The sequence below is a fragment of the Arachis stenosperma genome, chromosome 2, assembly GCF_014773155.1.
Source record: "Arachis stenosperma cultivar V10309 chromosome 2, arast.V10309.gnm1.PFL2, whole genome shotgun sequence".
NCBI classification, from domain to species: domain Eukaryota; kingdom Viridiplantae; phylum Streptophyta; class Magnoliopsida; order Fabales; family Fabaceae; genus Arachis; species Arachis stenosperma.
The window spans coordinates 81,427,569-81,444,103 of record NC_080378.1 but is presented as its reverse complement, the minus strand read 5'-3'; the positions used below and the strand labels follow the sequence as shown (position 1 = coordinate 81,444,103).

General features: G+C 34.3%; 1 protein-coding gene across 1 annotated transcript; it reads right to left on the bottom strand.

The window, feature by feature from the left end:
* Window positions 1-1,990: 1,990 nt before the first annotated feature.
* LOC130960940 (DNA-directed RNA polymerase I subunit 1) lies at window positions 1,991-15,686 on the bottom strand. The gene is made up of 21 exons (XM_057886486.1): window positions 15,502-15,686; window positions 15,256-15,425; window positions 14,136-14,295; window positions 13,764-14,048; window positions 13,068-13,277; window positions 12,781-12,951; window positions 12,081-12,240; window positions 11,540-11,724; window positions 10,521-10,784; window positions 9,712-9,800; window positions 9,405-9,552; window positions 8,947-9,165; window positions 7,546-7,866; window positions 7,312-7,456; window positions 6,576-6,784; window positions 6,039-6,241; window positions 5,230-5,428; window positions 4,860-5,122; window positions 4,244-4,384; window positions 3,298-4,108; window positions 1,991-2,841 (listed from the first exon to the last, which is right to left on the bottom strand). Exons 1-21 carry the CDS (start codon window positions 15,517-15,519, stop codon window positions 2,245-2,247), a joined length of 4,968 nt encoding a protein of 1,655 aa, XP_057742469.1. The 5' UTR covers window positions 15,520-15,686; the 3' UTR covers window positions 1,991-2,244.
* Window positions 15,687-16,535: the final 849 nt, after the last annotated feature.

Sequence of the window (16,535 nt, the reverse complement as noted above, 5' to 3'; positions counted from 1 at the left end):
TAGATTATTAGGATGTCAGGCGACGTATCTACCAGTAAAGTATCTGGGAATTAATCTAGGAGCAAACCCGAGGCTAGTAAAAACTTGGAAGCCAGTAATAGATAAGGTGGAGGAGAAACTGAGCCTGTGGAAAGTAAAGGTACTCAGTAAAGCGAGGAAGTTGGTTCTCATCAAATCCGTGATTAATAGTCTGCCTACGTACTATTTGAGCTTGTATAAAATGCCAGTTACGGTGGCCAAAAAAATAATCTCATTGCAAAGAAGATTCTTTTGGGAAAAAGACGACGGACGACCTGGACTGGCTCTTGTCAAATGGCAGATGATATAGGCACCAAAGAAACTATGGGGACTAGGTGTGGGAGATGCGATGATTCGTAATACCGCGTTGTTGTTTAAGTGGTGGTGGAGATTCTCCAAGGAAGAATGTCCTCTATGGAAGAAAGTAGTGTGCTCCTACAATAATCTGAACCCTGCGCAGTTATTGTCTACTCGAGCTATACCAGCAAAAGGGGGTCCGTGGAGAGATATCTGTCAATTGCAAATCGAGGAGCAACATGTTAGACAGAGGATGATTGACGGGTTGGCTATAGAAGTAGGCGATGGTAGACTAACCAGATTTTAGGAAGATACATGGCTACAGTCGAGGAAGCTGAAAGACTCCTTTCCAAGACTCTACTTAATTTCAGATAATAAGGGATTCGTGATTGGGACTGTGGATTTTGGGATGGAATAGAGTGGGTTTGGAACTTTCATTGGAGGAGAGAATTCCGCCAATGGGAGACCGACAGTTTGAACCAAATGCTTGAGATCTTGCAAGCTGTGAGACTGATAGCAAACGCACAAGATAGAGTAGTGTGGAAATTTGATAAGGAAGGCGTTTATACTACTAACTCATTTGTGCAGGTTTTGCAGGTACAGACATTGACAGATGATATTCTCAGCTATAAGTTCACAAATGGAATCTGGAAAGGAATTGTTCCACCTAGGGTAGAGTTGTTTAATTGGTTTGTGCTTGTAGGCCGAGTTAATACAAAGAATCGCTTGAGCATATTAGGCACCATTGAACAAAGTGATAAAGTATGTGTTATGTGTAGTAAGGAAATTGAAACTGTACAACATTTGTTTGTTACGTGTGAGTATGATTAGCAGATGTGGTGCGCATGGATAAGTCATGTGGGTCGTGTTTGGAGCATCACAAGCTCCATAAAAGAACATTTTGAGAGCTGGAGGACGACGACTTTGAGAAAAAATGTGCGAGAAACATCTGGTTGTGTAGAAATGAGGTTATTTTTCAGAACAAGACAGTGGAAGTGGGAGATTGTGTTACTAGGACGTTTTCTTGCTCTAGAGAGTGGTGCAAAAGGTAACTCATGTTATTGATGGCTATGCCGGAGATACCATAAGAGTTTCAAAAGTTTATTTTATGTTTTCTTGTATGCTCCACTAAATGTGTTGAGCTCATTTTCCTTCAAAAAAAAAGAAAAAAAAAGGATATGTTTTACATTATTGAAACGCATGTGTGTACACACTGATGTGATGAAAATAGATTTTGTTGAATTTGGACCAACTTAATTAGACTTAATTGCCAAAAATACTTAAACGTGTAGTTAAACTTATTTTGAAAATAAGTCGTACAATAAAAACATAATATAAAAGACAAGCATAAATTATTATCTTATATATTTGGTAATAAACTAAATATAAGATATAACAAATTATGAAAAATCTAGTTTACTTAAATTTTCTTTCACACAATTTATAAGAAAAATAAAATAATAAAACTATAATTATAAAAAATTAATGAAAACAATTAAAAAAAACAGATAAGTTATATCCTACTAGTGTCTTTCCATGTCTCTTTCAAAGAACAGTATATTAATTCAAAACATAATTTTGTATTCCTTTCTCTCGGTGATTCCTATTTGTAAACAAACACAGCCTTACATAACACAAGACACAATAAATAAATATATAATATTAATAAAGAACATGAGTAAATCCACATTTTAAAAATATATCGTTAAACGTAGATATTATACAAAAAAAATCGCATTATACATAGCTATTGATGGAAATGGGAATGACATTTCAAAGCATTATACTACTGCCTCCAAACAAACTACTAAACCAGAGAAAAATGTGCCTGTAAAAATTTGTAAACAATGAATTGTACAAGGTGTCAAAATTTGCCAGATTTTCTAGGCATGAATCAACCAGAGATCTAGGAGTAACATAGTAACGATCTTATATTTCCAGTTTCTGTAACAAGTCATGGCAACCGGTTCCCATCTTCACAGGCAAACCAAGACAAATTCTAGAAGACGGAGTGTCCAAGGTGTCAACCAGGCCGTGAGAAGATGCTTCGACGATGAACTTGGAGGCCGTCTCAAAGCACATCTTGAGGAAAGGGGAAGTAGAGAATGCTATGCCCCCCGATCTGCTCATCGGACGATACTTACCAGCGAAAGTCATGAAATCAGCGATAAGCATCAAGTGCCGGATGTCTACGGATATTCCATAAGACTTGAAGACATTTTTAACTTCCCTGATGATGGTCTCTCTGGCTGCTTCCACACCATAAGTCTTTAACATAGCTTGAACATCGTTGGAATAAATGTACCTTACATCAAGATGATCTTCTAAGTCCCAAAATGTTTGAAAATTCACACCAGAAGTTTGAAGTGCTGCTATTTTTTCCAATTCGGCAGCAGGGATATCTTCCCTTGTACGGTGATTGTCGCCGTAGTAGATTACTCCACTTTCTTTGCAAGTAACAGCCTTACATTGGCCAACCTTTCCATACTTCTGGATGCAAACCTTATTGGCAGTTTTCTGAGCAATCTGCATAAAATTAATTCAAAAATAAGTGAGCCTTTTTATGTTTGAAAGCAATGAGAAGGTAGAGAGATAACATACACTCATTTGTTAACCATCACTTGTCAACCAAACGAAGGTTACCATCTTCCCTCAACATCATTCATGCATTAATGTCTCTACAATATTTGCATGTCTAAGCTCAAATAACAACTTGACAAAATCTACAGCATATGCATCTTTTCTATAAAATTACCATGATAGCACCTTGCTAATATTTCGTAGTTGCAAAGGAATCAAACCTAGAATTGCAGAGCATACTGCATACAAGACTAGAATAACTATGTTGCTCTTTAGGCATAACCAAGGTAGAGAAATCAAGATTTACGTAAAATCCTAACAAGATTTATATCATAAAATCGTCCGACCTAGTAGAAATTTGTAAAATCAGTTAACTCATTAAAATCAAAGAAATTCGTATACCTGAGCCAATAAAATATGTGGTTCGTGAGTAAATTGGAAGTGGATCTCAAAATGCATCCCTTTTGCTTCCACAAAAATTGATCTGTCATATTTCTTTCTTATTGGTCCAGATTTTTTCTTCTCTTTTTCACCACTAGATTTGGGCTTAGATTTCCGATCAATTTTTTCAGGAGGTGAGACATCCCCATCAGGCTCTGCCAGGTCTTCAAGTCCTTGAGAATCACGGGCATCAAGTTTGATGTTCTTATCATCCTCGTTATCACTTCCACCATAATCACCATCAGATACTTCTGATAACTCATTATCACGTGTCTCATCTTCAGGATCATCTTCATAATCAACCTCATCAGTAACTTGCTGTTTTCTCTTCTGTGCTTCAAAACCAAGATCCTCATCCCCTTCTGTGTCATCAGCCCCACCATCGTCATCGTCATCGTCATCATCATTACTCCGGCCTTTCTTTGCAGTATCCGTTTCATTGCCGTCTACATCATCTGAGCTACTTGTGGTGGATTTCTGTGTCTTAAAATCTTTAATGCCACCAATTTTGGAAAGCAGTGCCACATGATTCTCAATGGCATCCTCCAACTCCCTCACAAAGAGAACTCTTAGTGTGTCCTCCCAATCTTCAAGTGTTATATCCGTGTATTTCGGATAGTGTTTAGGTTTATATAGCTTCATCACAAGTTTATATACTCTGCAAATCTGACCATTACAAACAACTACTGGTACAACAGACACTTCCATACTTTCAATAATGTCAGCTACAGTTATTCTCTTCAACTTATCGGAAAGAGAAATCGCATCTTCCCTGCAAGCAACAACTATGTCAAACATATGTATTGTAGTTTGTATAAGTATCTACACATAGAGAAAGCAAGGGGTGTTCAGAAACAAAACTACAAACAAATAGATTAGAGAACAGAAAGCAATGCCAGCATCTCACATCGATTTGCCAGCTCTCAAGGGGCATGTCATAAATGGAGTTAGTATATGTTCTGAGGCATTCATCACGATCTCTTGCAGACGCGGAATTCCAAGAGTCACATTCATTTCCCCTCGACCAGCAAGATGAAAAGTATTCAAGCTGCAGAATAAAAATGCAAAAGAATAAATAACAAGCACTGTTTACACCTTAAGTTTTGAAAAATAGTAGCTGGTAAAAGAACAGATATACAGTTCCAATCCCACTAGCTCCCTTACGAGGCATAAAATTTAAATGTTTAACTTGGGAAGTTTTATTCTCTTAACATTTTACCGCAGTGGAAAACAGTAAACCAGCTTTTGATTACAAACTCCATACGCAAGTATAAAGCAGTTATTCTTATTAGTTCAGGCTATGATTTCAAAGATCCAGCAATTTATATGAAAAATAGTTCAAATTAAGCATATGCTGGGCAATATCGAAGTACTATCTGCCACGTTAATAAAAATTGTTCCTTCCAAATTGCCATAAATTATCTGGTCATTTTACTTTAAATACAAAAAAAAAAAAATTAATAACAAGAAGGAGGCTCATTAAGAAGCAGACAAATATTCTCCCGGAAAAAATAGGGTCTTACGTCATTTGTGTTGCTGGTTCCCCGACAGATTGAGAGGCTAAAACACCAACTGCCTCTCCTGGTTGCGCAAGGCTTGACACATACTTGTGCTCCATCAACTTCAAGAAATCTGATCGTTTCAATGAACTACGATTTCTCTTCTTTGAAGAAAAATGACGAATGAAGTTTTCAGCTTTTCCTTTAAGAGCATCAGGCAACTTGCTAATATAAGGACTGGATCTGTCAAGCTCACGGCAACAGCTGCTGTAAACCAGTTCATTATTCTGAAATTGGCACAATAAACAAACATATAAACAACATACAAATTGCATGCATTATTTAGGATTTTCAAAAAAATAACAATAATAGCAGTAAAAAATCAAGTCCATACAATCGACAAGGCTTCAAATTTGGTAATAAAGCTGGTTTGATGGACATCTACGCCATCTTCTCCATAACGAAATTGAATAACTGAACCATCAGAATCACGAACAGTGTGATCATAACTAACTTTGAGACACTCAAGATTTTTCATTAGACATCTTTGCAGGTAACCACTCCGAGAAGTTTTAACTGCAGTATCAACCAACCTGAGCAGCAAACATTCATTTGTTAAGACAACCATACTGTAATCGAAGAAATAAACCTTACATGTGAAATACTATCAAATTATTTATCCAGAATATGAATTGAAAGATTTTCCATTAGGGAAAGTGTTGTGGAGTGAAGAGAATGGTTCAGACAGCTTTGAAAAGAACATAAACAAATGAGCAATGAGATGCATGTCAGCAGCTAATCAACGTGCACATTATAAAGTTGAAATGTAATCACATGCATAGAACATGAATTACCAAGTTCAAGTTACTTATATACCAATACATCTAAGCAAATGTCCCTCAGATTAAATTTAAACTCACTTAAAATCGTTTTCTTTTTTACATCTTTTTTTATAGTATATTCATAAAGCTGAAATGATAATGTGATTTGCAACGTGTATACGTTACCGCGTATTAAGTGACATTATAACTTTTACTTGACAATACAGACAAGCATATAAGCATATAAGTATATATTATATATCAGTCACTTCTTGACAATACACACAAGCAAACACCAATACACAACACTAACAACCATACACGTAACAATAAAACATTCAAAACGAACTGCTATCATGTTCAGTCCATAAGCCTTTTTTACCCTTCACGCCCTGCCATGCAATGAAAGTAATATTCCTGTGGACGAAGGGCTGTGAGAAAACGATCAATAATGAACCCTCCTGCTCTAGGGGAACAATCCCAGGGAGGAAAGCTTGGCAAAGTCTTTCCAGAAACCATGCGTGGAACTCGTTTTCCTTCCAACTCTTGCTGGCCTAAATGAGAAGATATCTGCTGGAAATTGACCTGTTTCAAAACAATATGAATCAACTTAATATTTTTAAATGGTTAAATGCCATCAAATATATCAACAAGACTTGTATCAAATGGAAAATACTAAAGTATACAGTGAATAAAGTGATATTTAACACTGAAAATACAATCAGACTAACTAGTTCTACATCATCAACTGAAAAAAGCAAATGCCAGACTAGCAAAACTTGATTACTTTATAAAAGAATCCATCCAAAATAGTTGCAAAAGCAAATTCATTGTATCCATGCCATTCTGTATCCTAACCTGCTAAAATCTAACATAGCAGTGTAACACAGACAAATTAACATCACAACAGTATACTTACCATACTACCCTTGGCTCCAGATGTGGTCATAAGAGAAATCCAATTTTTCCCAGAAGGTTTCCATATACCTTCGGATAATAGCTCCTTTAAAACTCCTGAGCTTGTTTTGGAGTTAAGACTGCTTATCATCTTCCGATCCAAGTATGTTAAGGCTGCATCTCCATTACTGCGTATTTTTTTCTCAATATTCAACTGCAGTGTGGTTGGGTCTGAAATAACAAATATGCCACAAATCACAGATTTTACATAGGAAAACTAACTGCACTAAGTAAATGTCAAGTAACATAGGTATGCTGAACTATAAGTTGGATGCATGGACAATTATATATTTGACCAATATATATATATATATATGATAGCGTAGAAGAAATACATTGGTCGATATGTCTCATTATATGATAGCATAGAAGAAATGCATACCAAAATTTTATTTGGTTTGAAATATGCTTTAACCGGTGTATCTATGAAACAATCCTAGTTATAGATTCTGTGTGCTCAGGAAACACATCCATATTAGATAGGAGTAATAAATTATCTTAGGATAGTAGAGTTACTACCAAAGTTTACTTAGTATTCTATTTTCACATCATAAGTCATTTAATAAATTAGATAGGAGTCATATATAAGTAGAACATGGATAGAAAGCTAGCAAATTAAGCAATTTACTACATCAGGAAATGGTATTTTATTTTATAATCATATGGTTTGCAGCAGAAACCAAATTTAAGAATATTACCTATATTATCACCTTCCATGACTCCGACAAATTCCCGATGAACAATGTCACCAATTTCCTCGCAGCTTTTGAGTTGATTCATTCTTTCACCATCCTTTCTTTCTGTTATCAGTAGATCATCAACTCCACATGTGAAGCCGTGCATCTGAAAAACAGAAAAATATAATAGAATATTGAGGATAGATAAATCAATAAAATAACCCAAGATTATATATTAACTCATTGGCAGCTAACCTGCAAGAAGTTTGTGAATAAACGACTAAACGCTGAAAGAAGGTTTCCCGCAATGTTTGAGCCATAAAGTTCTTGTACTGTATGTACTATACCATAGTCACCAAATTGAGCCTTATCAACCACGCCACACACCAAATCATTTCTATATATCAACAATTTATCCTCATCAGGCTCATCCTTCATCTTACTTGACTTCTCAGTGGTTCGTCCTTTAGTGTTTCCGTTTCGAGTCTTGAAAAAATTAGCTGGTATTTTCGCATTCTTCTCAACTGTAAATGGTGGGGAACCTCTAGTGACATAGTATAACAATGCACTAATGACCTGCAATATAGCAGAAACTAAATTCACTTACAAAAATTAAGGTCCTAACATAAAGAAGCAAATCTTGAATCATAACTCAGTAGAAAAGTAATGGTATGTAGCACACAATCCAGTTTTTCACATACTAAGAAATCAAAACTACCAAGAAAGAACAGAATTGACAAAACGAAAAGGATCCAGAAAATTTATCAAGAAAATAATTGTTAGATATTAGATAAACATCCAGCAATATCTCCATAGTATCTTTAGAATAGAATAAGTATCTTAGATCTCTAAGAATAATTTATCTATTTCTTTATAGTTCATGATTTCTCTATATTAAATTAATAGAGTATGGTATTAGCACTCGTCATAAAATAGCTGATGTATCTTCTGAATCGCAGCATCTTACATCGAATTCGGCCGCGCATTCACTCCTCTCCTGTTATTCTATCCTCGAAATTTCAATATAGTATCTGAGCAGCAGCATCTTCCAAGTCATGTCCCATCACTATTCTATTTCCAAGTTGACCAGAACTTCAGACTCTTAATAATATGACAACTTTCATCCTACTATTACCGTAAGTTGACCAGAATTTGATGCTCTATTTAAATAATATGCCAAATTTCATCCTAGTATTACTGTAGCCAATCATGTCTTACGGATCTTTTGTTCACAATCACGACTGTTATTTCTCTCTCTCTCTCTAGTGGGTCTAAGTACCACAACACTACAGCGTGCCCTTAAATCACATCACCATCAATATTCTTCAACACAGCACCCGGAGCTACTCCTTAGAAACTACCCAAATTTTCTTTTTTTTTTTTCTTGTGACAAAACCTGCTACCACACTTGTAATCATTTTTGCATCCAGTAATTCCCTGATCATCTACAGACAAAAATCACATCTAGTTTCCTTCCTGCATTTTGTGACTTTTGATATTTGATTAAATCAGTCTATCAATACAACATGTTCTATGGAGTACTTATGGAGGAGAAAGGCTAAAGGAATTTTTAATGACATTCTTTCCAATGCCAAAGATAAGAGGCCCTTCATATAATAGAAAAAAAGCCAAAAAACGAACCAAATGATAGTATACCTGCTTTCCTGTCCAAAGGGGCTCTGGCTTCCATATGGCTGGAGGAAACAAAAACATTTCACTCTCGGAAGTTGATGTGAAAACTTTCTGCCCAGGTTTTGCATAGAAAGATCCCACCATAGGCATGGATACACCAGAACTGTAGAGAAGTTGATTGAATGCTTCACAGCTTAAAAATGTATCCTTTTTTGTTAGAAGGGCAGCACTTACAATATGATCCTGGAAATTTATTTAAAAGGCAGAGAGAAAAACTTCAGTATATAATAATAATAATAATAACAACAACAACAAAGGCTGTCTATGCAGTTAACATGTTAATTATTTATGCAAATAGAGGGGTGAGGATCAGATTGCTTCCAATCCGTTTAGCAATTCATGCAGTGTGCATGTAATTCTTCAATCCATAATGTTGGGATCTTCATTAAACTGCCACCTTTCTAAATTATTTATGCAAATACCTGAATCAAGGCTCTTATTGGATCACCACTGGTAGGCTTCACATATTGGTTGTTGGCATTTACAATATTGTAAGCTTCAGCACGGGAAATTTCATCTTGTGGAAAATGCACATTAATCTCGTCACCGTCAAAATCAGCATTGTAAGTACTGAAATAATAAGGAATCGAGGAGGGAAAAGTTATTGACTGCATCAAAGTAAATTCTAAGGATACTTATTCATTTGAGTTATCAGAGAGTCAAAATGTACCCAATAATAATAATTTATTTCACAAGCACACCAAGCTTAAACCTAAAATAAAATATTACCTACAGTTCGCATAGTGCATACGCACTGTTTTCTCCCCCTTCAGAACACGAACTATATGCGCCATTATACTAGGTTTATGAAGTGTAGGCTGCAACGGAATATATAGTTCAATTCAAACCAGAAGTTAAACACTGGCAATGTTTATATCACATCTCTGATCAATATTGTCTTCACAAACCAGCATATTTACCAAGTCATGGAATCAGAACAATTATGGTTAACTTAAAATTGAATATAGTTAAATATACCCAATTAGCAGTTCTAAATAGTATATGATAATATTCAATCACCATACATCAACTGTAATTATTTGATTTTCTTTTCTTGTATGATTAAAAGAAAAGAATTTCCAATTAGGGGAATAAAATACATTAACATTATAAGGCTTGGTTTGGTAAAACTTTTTGAAGATGTGTTTGTGCTTTCGAAAAGCACAAGATCCTCGTTTTGTCTTTTAAAAGATATGGGTACTTTTGAAAGCACCCAAAGTGAAACTTTTTAAAGTTGACTTGTGCTTATCAAAATCAAAAATCTAATATAACTTCATATATTAGTAAATTTCCAAATTAACTCTTACATTTATATCTATTGTAGTATTTTTAAATTTTACCAAACACAATGGTTGTTATTTGTGCTTATTGAAAATCATTTTTAATTTATTTACCAAATATAAATGCTACAACTTTTAGAAAGTTATATTTTAAAAGCTAGCTTTGATAAGCTACCTTTAAAAAGTAAAAGTTTTACTAAACCACGCTTAAATGTGCTAATAAAACACCATATAATAAGATTATAAGATAATAAGTACCTGTCTATTGACAAGCACAACATCACCATCCTTCAAGTGGCGATACACAATTTTTCCTTCAAATTCTTGATCGCATATCTTTCCATTATGCATGATAACCCCTCTTGATGATGGTAATTTCCTTGATGTCAAAGCAAGCAACTTCCCTTTTGGTGGAAGCTTTACTATTGATGATTTATCGCCATAATGTGTGGCACCTGGATGGATTTCTGGACCATTAAGAATAGCATTCCTTAACTTCACTACATTCCAAGGAGTAACTCTCTGTAAGTTACCAGGGCAGAAAACAAAATGAGATACTCAGAGCTTAGAAGATGTGACTTTCCATAGCTAGTAGTTTCGTATTCCATGCAACTTATCAAGGGAAAAAAACATGACATACTCATCTTTGAAGATGTGATTTTCCATAGCCAGTGATATCATCAAGTTATCAAGGGCAGAAAACAAAATGACATACTCGTCTTAGAAGATGTGATTTTCCATAGTTAGTAATATCACATTCCATGCACAGTCCAAACATAAACTTAGACATCGGAAATCATCAATGCTATCAACTGCTTATCAACATTCCGTCATTTACAATATCCTACAGATTGTTTGATTTCCTTAATAAACCCTAAATATTTCACTTCACAATAGAGAAATTTCCCATCCTATGTTCCTAATTCTCTGATATAATAAGGAGGCCAAGATTTCACACTTCAATGTACAAATTATTTGCAGCAGAATACTTATTTTTCAATTTTGTATAGTTTTCTTCAAATTACATAGGCTGCATCAGATAAAAAGTGATTTGTCTATAAAATAATTGCATGTAAATAGCATAGGCAGAAAATTAACTAAATAAAGATGCAATGTCAATACCAGAATATATTAGCTTTTATTAGATCTGTAAGTAAATGTTTTGAAGGTATGAAATATGCAGAATGCTAAACTGAACAGACAAAATTCTTAACAGAAATGCAAATGAAGAACATAACTTACATGCATATTGGGTAATACAAAATTATAATTCTCACCTCAGGATATGTTAACCTTAGAGCAAAATATGGGGGAATCCCAATTTCATTCACTGCTAAATAAGGATCCGGTGATATGACAGAGCGGCATGCAAAATTAACCCTCTTTCCCATCATTTTCTGGCGGAAGAGGCCTTCCTTCTTCTCCAACAACTGAATAATTCCATTACTTGCATCTCTTTGGCCTAGACCAATCAAGAAGTAATAGAAAATCATGTGTAACCATCAATAGCAAGAGAAATAAAAATATTTACATATTGACATGTTTATGAAGTAATCCACATTCAGCATAGCCTGGTACAAACTACCAAGGATTGCACCCTTCATTTCAGTCACATAATGTAGTCATGTTGGGTATTACCATATATTGTGCACATATTGTTCTTTGTCCTCTTTTAAATATTCACGAGAAAAAGAAGAGAGTGCTCAACAGACATTTTATCACATAAAGAAATTTATAAAATATATTACCCAACTACACCCAGGTCTGCATGTTACAACTAAAAAAAGAAAACAAAACATAACCAGCATAAATTCTCACCAGAAGTGCTACTGTTAAAGAGCACATTTACAGATTGCTGAAGTTCCATCCACCTGGCTAAAACCATCAAGGGATCCTTCTTGTTTAGATGGGCATTCCCTAATCTTATGTTAGACTGCAGAATCTTACCCAACAAAACAGTATGAGCATGCTCCGATACCTACAAACACAATTGCCCAAGTCAATAAGGTGAATATAGAATAAAAAAGATAGTCAAGTATTCACAAAATAATGAAAGGACTAAAAAGGAGTAGTTATACTTTGAATGTCAGCAATTTACAAGCCTCATCCCACTAAATGAGATTAGCTACATTGAAAGGGTAAGTGTGTTCTTGTGATAAACCAAGAAAGAAACTGGATTTGCATTTCATCCTTATATCCTCCCTTCACATGACCTTTACATCCTGCTGGCTTCCTTTCCTAAGAATGGCCCGCATGAGTCATGATAGAATTTTCTAACAAAAAACCCTTCATTTCCAATCTATATATATCTGCTAACAATTTCATAAGTACATTTTTCCTACATTTATATCCCACAGCAATTTCAAATTCAGAGTACTTCCCTAAACCTATACCTTGCATTGACAAACTTTGGAAATATTCCACACTCCACAGTAGAAGCAAGAACATGGAGTACAAACAAAGAAGATAGAGAAATAGTACAAATCGTTAACAGTCTTTATTTATTATTCACACTTACCAAATCACCTCCTTTAGTGGGAGGGCGGAATTTGATTGGTGGAACAAAAATATTCTCAAGAAAGAACATTGAGTGCCCTGCTTTCTTTCCATATCCCTGACCTTGAATATCATTAATATAGGAACAGAGTCGAGCCTCATTTTTCCACAAAAGTTCTAACGTCATTTTAACCTGTAACTTGAATAGAATTAATATATGATTCTAAATTTTCCAACAGCATGCAAAACTTTTCAGTGTCCAGCTGACACTTTACATTGAGGTTAATTCAATATTTGGAAGAAACTAACTTGCGATGGTAACAAAGGACCAGAAAGTTGATTTTGCTCAGCAAGCTTGTAAGACAACTTGTGCCTTTTTGCATCACTTTTCTTGGTCCCAGCAGAGTTGATATCCTCTTCATATGTTGCATCCCTGTCATTGGTTATAGTCTCACTTGCCAAGATTGTATCATCAGAATTTATGACATTTGCTCTAGCATCAGCAGCTGACAGACCATCCTAGATACATTATCCAAAAACCCAAAAATGGTGAAGGGTTTTGCAAGAATTAGTAAAGCATGTGGATTGTTGAAACACCCACAAGAATTAGTAAAGAAATAAAGTGAACAGGAAACTGTAACCAAAACAGACAAGGTGAAAAAAGAAATTGAGTCAAAAGAATGATAAATGCCTTCTACCAAAAAAAAAGAGATAATACTCATGTTGAGTGAAATGTTGAGTGTAAGTTCAACTTCAAATATGTCTTTCTTATCACTAAAAGGTTAAAATTGCACGTACCCCCCCCCCCTTTTTTTTTCCAAAAAAACACCTCTCCTTTTCCGTCAACCCATGTAGGCATTTACAATGTAGATATACAAAAGAAGAATGTGTGTGTAAAATCAAGCTCCGTAAATTACCAGTACTAGCATAGACAAGATATAGCATTTAAATCTTTATGATACTTTAATATCAGAAAGCAAATTTAAGAGAAATTTAAGAATTTACCTTACGGAACCATCCAAAGGTTGGTTGGCTAATTTTAGGATTAATGGAACCACACCGTTGACATTTTTTAGAAGACTTCTTCAAAAACTTCTGTACAATAGAAATTGCCTCTTCGAACTGCAGCGAGGTCCAACTTTCTCCCCGCTGTTCAGAGCTACAAGACTGGCTTTTATCATCATCATCACTTTGATACATGGATTCATCTTTATTAATTGAATCCAATCTTTTTGCCCCAATGATATCCCCTTTCATAATAAGCTCCAACTGGGAACTACATTTTTCCACCTGGCAGCAACAGAAGACCATATGAATAGTGACCAACAAATGCATAAAAATATTATAAAATCATGAGCTTATGGAGAATATATTTACCAGTTCTTTATTAGCCATAAAATGACAGCAAGTGAAACAAGTTCTTTGTAGAATATTTGTAAGAAGACTGATCATCAAGGGGTTGTAGACAGGGGAAACAAGCTCTATATGACCAAAATGACCTGGACAAAGGTGATACAATTGACCACATGTTTTACAACTGCATCAAGGAAAAAGAGAGATCTCAATCATCCACCTCAAGAAAACTTTGGGCAATACCAATAAAATATCAAATTAAGATCTATTGATAACAGGAAATAATTGCTGCTCCAATTTGTCTCATCTCCACAGTCCACAGAGCTATATCAAAAGAACCAACTTGGCTGATTCAAAAAAGTAAGATACGAAATTTCCACCCAAATGTAAAACTGTTAGGTATCATCAACAAGAATACAAGTTTTGAAGAAGTCCTATGAAGAAAACCAAAACTTTTCAAGAATAAAATAATTTCTTGTATGCAGACTGTAGCCGAAACAATTCAAAGGTTAAAGGATAAAAAATAAACAAAAATAAACAAAGGATGAAACATGAGAAACGAAAAATTTAAAAATAAAATAAAACAAAAACTAATTAACCAAGAATGAAGCCTTCTCCAAAAAATAGGATTTGACAAGCATGGATGTCCAACAAAGCACCACCACTAAAACCTAAACCCAGCAAAGCACTACTACTACTAAGCCCTCTCCAGAATAGGATTTGACAAGCATGGATGCCCAAAAAAGCACCACCACTAAACCCTAAACCAAGAAAAGCACCTAGCACCTAGTAGTAGTAGTAATAATCATAATAATAATAATCCATCTATACCAATATATAAAGGGTAATGGAGTACTTAGGTTGGTGTACTTGGATTGTTCTCTTTGATCTCTCACTCATGTTTTCAAGTCTTTCTCTTACTAAATGAAAAAAAAAAAGGAATTTTCTTCATACGTAGGATTTAAACCATGAAATTAAAGACCTTGTCAAATTGGCTAACCTCAGGGTGATTACCATTTATTTAACACATTAACAACGACATAAATAAAAATAAAGAGCATATTAACGGTCACTTCACTTCCCCCTAGTAGTAGTAGTAGTAATAATAATAATCAGAATACGCTTTATTAAAAAAAAAACATACGGCAATTTCTCTTCGGATGGACCCAAAGCTGGATCATATAAACCACCAGGAGCGGGGGCACCGATAGTATCAAGCAAGTTAGCGTTTGTAATCTTGACGCGGCTGTTCTTCTTCACCTCTTCATCCGTGTAGAAACTGAACACAACCTCCTCAACAGAATTCGAAGCACCCTTAAAAATAACATAGGTTAAGATTTTTAAGTGACTGACAAAAGTAGATAGAGAGAAAGAAGAGGTTGTGGAGTACCTCGATCGAGAGAACCATGGCTTGGCTTTGGTCGTTGCGTTAAGTGAAGAGAGACCAAGAGTGGAAGAGTTACGAAGGAGGTGGGAGTGAAAGTGAAACGACGACGTTTAAGTGAGCGGAATTAGTAGCAGTGTTGGAAAGAAGGAAGGGAGGGAGGCGCTGCTGCGTTTGAGAGACTTGGGAAGCAGAACCTAAACAAAGAGAAGGCGGTAAAACGGAGAGCTTAAGTATGGTACTTAGGAGTTAGGACTTAGGCTTCGGGTTCCGAATGGAGCAACCGAATACCCGACCCAAACTTATTTCAATGTTTTATTCTACCGAGCACTTCAATCTATTGGTCCGAAAACTGGTTCATCTAATTATAATAGGAAAAAAATTACTCTCTAACTTACTATTACCAAGATTTAATTATTAAAAAAATAAGTATCGAAATGAGTAAAAAAACAATTAATTTCTATAATATTTAAGGAAAAAACCAATTCTTTTAGTAAAAAAATTAGTTTCTATAATATTTAAGGAAAAAACCAAATCTTTTTTTATAGAAAGATAAATATATTTTTATGTTATTTTTATTCTTTTATAAATATATTTTTTAATTATCTATTGCATTTAAATTTAATCAATATTTCTTCATTTATAAAAAAAAAGTATTACTTCAAATTTAAATATAATTAATTAATTAGTGACTAAATTGATATGTTTATTTATATATTAGTTTTAAATTAATCTATATTCAATTCATCAAAACACAAATATTAAGAAACACTTGTATTTCTCCTCAGAACCCCTTTAGAACCTCTAGAATTCAAGAGTCTGATTGGTTTGTGAAAACATTTTTTATTTTTATTTTTTAAAATAATTTTTATTTTTAACTTTTCACATCTTAAAAATATAATTAGTTTGTAAAAAAAATATTTTAAATATTAAAAATAATAAAAATATATTTGTTTAGTCTATTTTTTATTTATTGATATTTTATTAATTAATTATTAATTAAACAAATTATTTTCATAATAATTTTTTTATTTTATTAA

Coding starts and splice junctions, on each gene's coding strand:
- LOC130960940 (XM_057886486.1), bottom strand. Junction 13,278..13,763: donor CCTTTGGATGGTTCCGTAAG/GTAAATTCTTAA, acceptor TAATGTATCTAG/GATGGTCTGTCAGCTGCTGA. Junction 4,109..4,243: donor TTGAGAGCTGGCAAATCGAT/GTGAGATGCTGG, acceptor TGTTGCTTGCAG/GGAAGATGCGATTTCTCTTT.